The sequence below is a fragment of the Geospiza fortis genome, unplaced genomic scaffold (genome assembly GCF_000277835.1).
Source record: "Geospiza fortis unplaced genomic scaffold, GeoFor_1.0 scaffold40, whole genome shotgun sequence".
In the NCBI taxonomy this organism is placed as follows: Eukaryota; Metazoa; Chordata; class Aves; order Passeriformes; family Thraupidae; genus Geospiza; species Geospiza fortis.
Window position 1 is genome coordinate 13,288,011 of NW_005054297.1, and position 9,361 is coordinate 13,297,371.

A 9,361-nucleotide genomic window follows, 5' to 3' on the forward strand; every position below is an offset into this window, starting at 1 on the left:
CATTCCTAATACAAGACCTAAAGAAAGATGTTTGTGGGTGCTGTGATTCAAACATCTGGCCTGCATAAAAATGCTTTCTGCATCACACCCATCAACATGGTCACTTCATTCTCAACTTGTTATTTCTCCCCCCAGTGCAAATACAGATGATTTAGAGGCTCCACCTGCTCTGTCGAAAGCGCCCAGACAGCTCAGCTATATTGCTTATTGAATTGCTTTGGGCATAGCAGCCCAAACATGAACTGTGTTACATTAAAGTATTTCATCTTTATGGAAAAACGCTTGTTGTAGGAGTCCAATGGTTCTTTGTATATTGCATTAAACACATTTATATTTTAAATAAAAAATCTGGACTTTTAAAAAGATTTTAACACCATACTGAATTCTAAGAAGTCTGCAAACTTCAAACATTGGAGAAAGGAAGCAAGAGTAGAAAAACAGGCAAGAAACCTTCATTCAGAGAGTTCTTAAAATGTGCATAAGCAAATTAAATATTCAGTCTATTCAGCAAAATAGGAGAGCACATCAAAAGTGTTCCTGGCTAATAAAAGAGCATATTGAAAAAGAGTAAACAGATATTCCTTCAGTTGCCCACAGTGTATATAAATCTTTCTCACACACCACAGGCCTGTGATCAGGAGTCAGGCATCTGAACCCTCATTTGGGGTTTTAGGGAGCCACAGGGGCTTCATGCACCTCAGCTCCCAGCTCACAAGAGTCAGAAAATATAAACTTCCATCAGAATAAACTAATTACTGACAGCAAGATGCTTCAACATGCTAAAAAAGAGTTGAGAAACACTGTGGCCAAAATGTTATCAAATGTACAGGACGGATTGCTCACAAACACACAGAGCTTGACGTTCATCCAAACAGACAACACCTAGGAGCCACGACATGCATGCTCAGAATAAGAAGCTGAAATCTGGAAGAAGTTCTCCAAAAACACCGTATGGGTTATCAAAATACAAAGACCAGCAAGAGAACTGTAATATTTTTTTCAAATCACCCCTACCACTAAGCTTTCACTACAATTTCACTTCTATTATGCATCATCTGTTTGAAAGGACAGGGTGGCTACTACTTTTCTGAATCAGACACCAGCAGTTCTCATCAAAAGTAGATATCTTTAAATAAATACCTATGAACTGTTTCCCTTCTGTTATATACATCCATCTGTATATAAAAATGAATCAAATATTTTGGCACAATTCTGAAAAAGCATAACTCTATTATCATCCACACTGGAACAGCAGCATGTTAGTGACTACAGTAGGGCAAACAACTACTCTGTGAGATTTTTGAGGCTAATAAAACTTAAAAAAAAAAATCAAGAACTATAGAATAGTTTGGGGTTTTTTTTAAGAAATTCCTTCCCTCACAAAGAGAGCACCTTCAAAGTACAGTAACTCAAGCTGCATATGGCATTTACATTTTCATCTAAATCTTTAAAGAAGCCCATTATTTCCTTAGATTTGAGAAAAGAACCCTGCTTTATTTCACCACACCAACCATAAATTATTCATTAATTCAGTTTGCTAACTCTGTAACTGCACCCAGATGTTTCTGCTGGAGCGGCATGCCATAAGAGAAGTTGAATATAGCAAGCTGTATGCAAGGACCAGACTCTCTCTCTCCCCTCACTACAGCATGCTCAAATATTACTTGAGAGAAAACAATGAAAACATTTGAAAAATATTCTGAATATGCAAGTCTGAAATGCCACAGTCTGATCACAAAATTTTATGCGAAAGAGCCCCCCCACATTTCATCTGGGTGTAACTGAAGTTGCTGGTCCTGTCTCTGGGGAAAGGGCTGGCACTTTCACTCACCAGAATAAACAGAAAATTTACAAGCAGAGGAACACTCCTTGCCATGCATCATTTACAAATACAAATGAAGGCTTAAGTTTTCAATTATAAGAAACACTTCTGAGCCAGCTACCAGGGGCAACAACCAAGCTGATGAGGAATTGAGAGTGTCCTATGGAATTTCTTACAGAATTGACACAGAAATCTACTGGTGAGAATTTTTAATCCATTTCAGTGCTTCAGAAAAACAACCATTTTACACTAGCAAAGATTATTAATGTTAGCATTTATAAGCCAACACTGAAAATAGTCCTGTTGAACAGAATGGAAATTACCACCTTCAGCCACTGTTATGGTTTCAAGCACTCTTCATCAACTGTCTTCAGCTAGTTTGGAAGTGCCTATTTTAAACTAGGAACTATCCCTGATCATTATATAGTTGGAGAAGAAGTGAAAAACAGGTTGAACATTACAGTGTCACTTGGAGTTTGGAGACTCTTCTAAGGCCCACAATTCTTCTTCAGTTGTGAACAATGATAAGAGAGATTTTCAGAGGTCATCTTGTCCCTTGGCTGTGCCACAAGGCAAGATTAAGACTGTTTAAAATATTTGTCTGATCTGTTGCTAAAAATTTCCAGTGTAACAGATTCTGTACTATGAGTTTGCAGAGGGAGGGTATTTTGGAGAAGCTGTTGTAGACCAGAGTGTTAATGGCACCACTGCTTTGGCACCAGGTATCAGCTGCTATCATCCAACATTGCCACACTTGCATCTGGTAGCCAAATCCTGCTGTTCTTTAAGCAGCTGTGTCCATATGAGGCTGCAAAATACGTTCAGACTAACTTCTGTTAACAGAGGGCAGCTTCCCATTAGCCAGCAAATAGGCAAACAAACCTTGATGTAAATGTATATTATTAGCCACCTTAGAACATAGTAAAACTCTGTCAGCTGTTACTAAAAACATGAATACATGACTGAAGTAATAATTTAGCCATGGGAAGGCATACCAGCACTACCTGTAGTCTCCTCAATGTCCATAATGTGAGAAACAATGGAGTGGTAGCACAGGTCAACAATCTCAGGGCAGTAAATATCTTTTGTTTTTTTCCTAATCCACACTGACAGAATTTTCTTTATTACAGGTAGCTACTCAAAGTTAGCACAAAAAGCTACCACAAAGTTCTACTATGGACAATGACCTCTTCATTTTACTGGTAGACAGATTTTTAAAGACATTTCACTTCTACTTCAGGAATCAGTGGGAAAGCAGACAGTGAGAAGCAAACCAGAACAAATTTTATTCAAGCTAGTCACCCTGGCAGCAAGTTACAACTAAGTCCACCTCTATGAGGAAACATTTCCTCTCCAACTTCTATGGAAGAAAAGTGGTATGCAATACAAAATGTAGAAACTGGACCCAGTTACAGCACGTGTGAGAGATGGAAGGTGACAAAGGATCTGGAGGTTCTCAGAAAATAAAGACCATATGCTGCTAACAGTGGAAATCTGTGAAATCTTTGTTGGGGGGGAAGGGAAGAAAAAGGATACAGTGCAGATGTAAAATCACAAAACAAATCAAAAGAGAAGAATAGAAACTATAATAAATAGCCCATCTTGAAAAACCATTTTCTAATATATGAGGAGAGCATTATAGCAAAAGAGAAAGAACTTTTAATCTCCTTTGCACTGTATAAATTTCTAAAGCACTGCTGAGAAAAACATTTATTGAGGAGTGAAACCAGCATCTGGTATGTTTCCTTGTTTTTACATAGTAACAGAAGCTGCAGGAGAGTTTTGGTTTGGACAACTAAATTTAGAAAGTCAAACATCAAATCTGATGCACTTTACTTGTAAAGTCTTAGCTACACATTATACATAACTAAGTACAATTGTCTGAAGTTACTGCTTTTTGGTTGTTCTTGTTTAAGCAAAAACCAGGCCCCCATGAAGCTGTCTGTATACCTGAATTTGTGCCTTATTATCCTTCCCCACAGGTACTGTGTTTGAAAACAGGGATATAACCTTAAATTAAATTCAGTATCCAGCTAACTTTATAAAGAGGCTCATGGGAAAAGGAAGTCACCATTGAGACCTACCTGTTTGCATGACCTATTAGGCAGAAAAAGAAATGTCACAAGGAGAATTCTTGGTGTTAATCTATACTAATTTCTGCTACAGTAATCTACAGCAATTTAAACAACCCAAATCTAAAAGGTCTTGAAATTCTTCCACTTTTGGAAATCTTATCTGGCCTACTCACTTAATGTAGACATACAGACTATTACATTCCAGCAGAATTACGACTAGATGGGGTTTTGCTGTAAGCTTCACTGTTTTCTTTTGTTTCATTTTTTTAAAGACTTGTTCTTTGTTCATTTTTTCACATAGAGATAACAAACATATTCAACACTAAAAATATTAAAAATGAAAAAAAAAAAAAGAAAGAAGAAAGAAGAAAAGGATGTTTACTTTGGTTGTGCTAAGCAGCCAGGCGCTATAATACTGCAAGTTTCATCTGCAGTCTGCAGCGCTGTAAGTTCCACCATGTTAACCATTACATCAGTCTTGTGGCCAGGAAGTTTAGGAAGCACAGAAAGAATCTTCTCTGCAAGATTGTCACCATGATGACCAACTGCTCCTGAAGAAAATGGAAAAAACAAAAAAAAACCCAAAAACTGTCAGGTGCATGGCTAGAAAAACAAACAAACATAAGGAATTGAAAGAAAATAGGTACATGTTTTGGAGAGAAGGACAGTGGTACTCCTAATATCAAAACCACATTTAGCTTTTCAAAACTATTTTTCTACAAAAGTAAAATTAATTTCTAGAATGTGTAAAGTTAAAAGCACCTACAACATTTCAGAAAGATTCATTTAAAAAGCACTATTACCATTACTAATATTACTGCTAAATTAGACTTAGTTTTACAGCTGTTAGATATTCACTGATTTTACACTTAGACATGAAAAACATTTTTCTTTGCCTAAGGAACTTGTTAAATAATATTTGCAATGGTTATTAAAAAAGCAAGCAAATATTTGTATATACACTCACATGCATAAACTACTAGGCCTGTGCTTAAAAGGACTATATACAAGTTGCATAAATAACTACCCAGACAGGCCAGCCTAATATTAAAATAAACAATTATCAATGGCATGCCCCAATCAAGATTATATCACTTTTATACGAACTGAGGGCAGCTCAGGTGAAATAAACATGAAATAACTAAACCAACCCAAGTTATAAAGTATAAAATGTCAATTTGACCGTATTCCAAGAGAAACTCTGAACTCCAGCTGGCATGTTTTCTTCAATTTTCCTGATTTCAAACACACATGCTTTTCTTTCCATTCATGAACTTCCAAAACAGGCTCTACAACCAACTTAAAAAATATTAGGGCTGTGAGCCAAGTCAAAGCAGAAAAACATGACACACAGTACAGATAAAAAAGTCAAGAGAAAAGGATCAGAAACCTTATTGCCTTTAGGTCAGGAACAAGTTGAAGTTATTTGTCTGCCACTTAAGCTACAGTTCAGCCATCAACGCAGGGCTGAACAGCAGCGCTGAGCTTAGTCTTGCTTGTCTTAGCTTTAATCACAGAAAAATTGGAACTTTTGAAGCACCACTGAGAGGCAGGAAAAAGTTCTCTCAGGCTATGGTCCCACTCCATCTAAGTCCATCTGTGTGGCAGCTATCTGCTCTTATGTTTTCATCATTTCCAAAGACAGAGTATATCTGCTTCAACAGCTGAATTAGCTTCACATGCTCCATAAATCCAAACAAGGCTCTTACATCAAGTACATTGCTAAGGTCAGATTATTAAGTGCTCTTGGATAGCAGAAGCAGAAGACTGTCTCCAGCAATTCTACAGCAGCCAGGTATCCAGGCTGTAAGCCATGGTTTTCCATGCTCTATCCACTTTTCTGTATTGCAATATTTTCTGTATTCAACATCGAAAAATGTTGAAAAGAGAACAAGGATGAAAAAAGGAAAATAAAAGTGAAGCCAGACTCTGTGCTGGCAACGCCTTTATCCACAGAAAGCAAAGAAGGCACAAGTGTCCAACACAGGGTGATACTGCAGCGTGGACATCTGACCACTCAGCTGGTTTATTACCCATTTGTTTCATCAAAAACTGCAACAATTACAGAATAACAGCAACTTCCCTTTCTAACATTCCCAGCCACAGTTAGACCAGTGAAATACAGATGAATAAGCTGGGCTGTCTTTGTTACTCCCTAAGCTATCTTGTTCTCCAAAATCCCCACATTGCTCTTACTAGATCAGTCATGCATAAGGCACACTGCAACAGTTGCAAAGTTGCACAAAAAACTACAATAATCTTCTGAACCTCCACCCCATGTACTGGAAGCAACATCTGTCTCTCCACACATGCTGCATGTGAGCAACATTTAGTTAGACAAGACATTTGGTTAAACAAGAAACACCTCAAATGCAAACAAACCCACATTAATTATTGACATCCCTCCTTTCTTCTTGGCATAGGGGGAAGACTCAGAGTACTCGAGCGGCTTCCATGAGAGCCTCTGCCTCATTCCCACAACTGTTACTTCTTGGAGGTTTCCACTGGTCCACCAGTGCTACTGGCCTTTGCCATGCCTCATCAAATCAATCACAAAACATCTCGTGGAGGTTTTAAAAGTGACTGCCACCCCAATCAACTGCATAAATTAACCAAGCCTGAAAAGACTGTTAAACTTCACAAGACTAGGACAAGAAATCACAGGGAGTCACTTTCAAACTGCACTGACTTCAGAAGGGTGCATGGGACTATTTTTGATCCTCTCTACTCACCACTTCTGAGGACAGTCAACAGACTGCTCAGCAGCTTCTCATGAGCCACAATGTTCAGGGCACAGGTGATGGTTTTGAATGCTGTCAAAGTACAGACAGACTGAGCATTCATGCAACAACAAGTTATCTCACCACTGCAAAATAGGAGCTTTCATGCCAGGCTAACATCTAGCTTTCAGGATACAAGAACTCTTATGTATCATGCTGTTCTAATTTCACTTTTTCTTTACATTATAACTTACAAACTGAAATAGGTGACATTTGATACAAGTTGTAGCTGACACAATTTGCAAAGTCAACCAGCCAGTTCTTTAACAGCAGCCAGAAACTCATTAACTACACCCTCTGCTTCCCCTGTGTATTCTTCACTGTACAGTTTTTAGCAAACCAATGAAACAAATCTTATTGTGTGGCACTAAATTCAGGTTCATATACAGCTTTACCCCTGAAATGCACCGGATTTTTCTTCCTTCAGTTTGCATTGTATTTGATAGCACGAGTATCACGTCCAAACCATAGGAATAATTCAATGAAATTACCAATGAATTCTGGAGGCATATGTTGGTAACAAAAGAATGGTTGCGCACAGCGATCTTAATTTCATTTATGGATACTGAGAACAGAATCTTAAAAAACAAAGCCTGTAACTTCTCATCCTTATTCTGTGCGCTTTGATATTTCCTTCCACTGCTGCTCACTGCAGCCCTGACGTTATCTCCAAAAAATCTTCTCCTACTGAAGTACGAGATTCCACACTTCCCTTCCCAAGTTTAAGCTGGTACCAAATATCTCTCTTTATATCTTCTCAAGAGTCTCCTTGTCAGGCAGCTCCCTGTCATCCCACATCTGGTTCTGTTTCTTGTTTTAATTTCTTCTCACTATCTGAGTGCATAAATAAATCCTTTCCCTGCTCCCACCCCAAACCAACACTCTTCTCATAATTTCATTTTAAGGTTCCTTATCCAAGTCCACTTTCCTGCAGTCTTCTGATCAATCTTCCCAACCTCAGCACAGCATTAACTGCCTGGATTCATAGCTGCTTTTTAGCACCTTGTTCATAGCAATGATCCCTACAGCTGTTCAAGGATACACAATGGTGAAACTATGGGAGGAAAAAATATGGAGGAAAATTCAGAAAAAGACAAGCTGCAGGGTGCAACACTGTGCCAAGTACTTGCTACATGACATGTAGTGGCAAAAAATTATGACCTGAATTACTGACTACAAACAGAACCAGGCCCACACCCTGTGCATGACAGCAGGAGGTATACATGACTGGGATAGCAAATGCAGTCATTCCTGTATCAATACACATACCTACAGAAACCCTTTCAGTCACACAGATATGGCTAAGGGTTACACAGAGAAGTGTATCTGCCTAGACAGACATAAAGATAAGAGTGACAAATAGATTCACTGGATCCTTCACCGCAATCCATAAGGCTTAGTCCGAAACGTGCAGATCATTTCCTTCACACCTCAAGGTGGTACACAGGCACAGTTAAGGTTTCTAGCTTGCAGCAAAATGGAAGTGCTAAAAACAAGATTTTGGATTTCCAGCAGAGCCTTCTGCCTTACTCTTCATTTCTATGATCCACTGGGATACAAGGGTGTGCAAGCAACCATCATGGCCATGGGATTAAACATGTTCCCAGTGTTGACAGATGAAGAACTGTTTGCACACCTGGTGGCTTAATACAATTACTCTTCAAACCACTAACCTGTGGAAGGGAACTGCACAGTGCTTATTCTGTAAGATCATATTAAACATGAACCAAGAAGAACAGGAGAGTAACCAGCTCAGTTTTGTCAACTTTTCTCCTAATTTGGAAAGCAGCATCAGTTAATTGGGCAGTTAAGTATGACTTTGGAGTCACTGACCCCCAGGGACCAACACTTAACCAAACCCCATTTGAGCAATTTCTGCATGAAAGGATGCACCAGGCACTAGGGGTATTAGCACAGCATCTGGGGCCACGGAAGCAGCCTGTAAGATACTTTTCCAAACAACTGGATAGTGCGAGTAATGGATGATTTGGATGCTAGAGAGCAGTGGCTTTTAATCCAAGAAGCACGAAACTGACACTGGGACAAAAGATTATCATACATATCCCACATGGTAATAGCTGTTTTGGAACAGAAAGGAGGACATTGGCTATCACCAGTAGAATACTGAAACACCAAGTTTTCCTACTGGAGCAGGATGATGTGGAACTTACAGGAATTACTTCTTTGAACCCAGCCATGTTTCTCCAAGCTTCAGAAGAAGCCTACATCACTGCCTGGTAACCACTGAACAAGTGTATTCTAGCAGACCAGATCTCAAGAGCAATCCCACCCAGGACCCAGAAGTGGAGCTATATACCCGTAGGAGGACATGGTACAAAGTGGAATATGGATTTTTGGTAACACCAGGTCACTAGGGTTCCCACTATCTGACACCCTGCCGGTGGAGTGGGTATGGGCCCTATAGAATGACAGCCCATACCAGCTGAGGATTTCTTACCAGCGAGGTCCAACGTCCTGTCCACGAAGATGACAGATGCCTTGTTGGTGGCTGTCCTCCTCCTGTTTCTGGCTGAAGCGTAGCTTGCCAGCTCAGCGGCGACCACCCTGCTAAGGGCCCCCACAGCGAAGCTCTCCTCCCGCAGGCCCAGGGCGGTGAAGAGAGAGTCGAGCTCACCCACCAGGGCCCGCACCGCCGCCCGCAGCTCGGCGGGCAGCGCACCCAG

The 9,361-nt window shown here is 39.8% G+C and overlaps 1 protein-coding gene across 1 annotated transcript in view; it reads right to left on the reverse strand.

The window, feature by feature from the left end:
* The window catches only part of SCFD2 (sec1 family domain containing 2), a gene marked incomplete at its 5' end in the record, with an annotated part of 187,413 nt that extends 178,055 nt beyond the window's left edge, over positions 1–9,358 (reverse strand). Inside the window, 2 exons of the mRNA XM_031055697.1 lie at positions 4,280–4,448; positions 9,136–9,358. Of these exons, the coding sequence (XP_030911557.1) occupies positions 4,280–4,448; positions 9,136–9,358 (392 nt within the window). The remainder of the gene's footprint in view (positions 1–4,279; positions 4,449–9,135) is intronic.
* Positions 9,359–9,361: the final 3 nt, after the last annotated feature.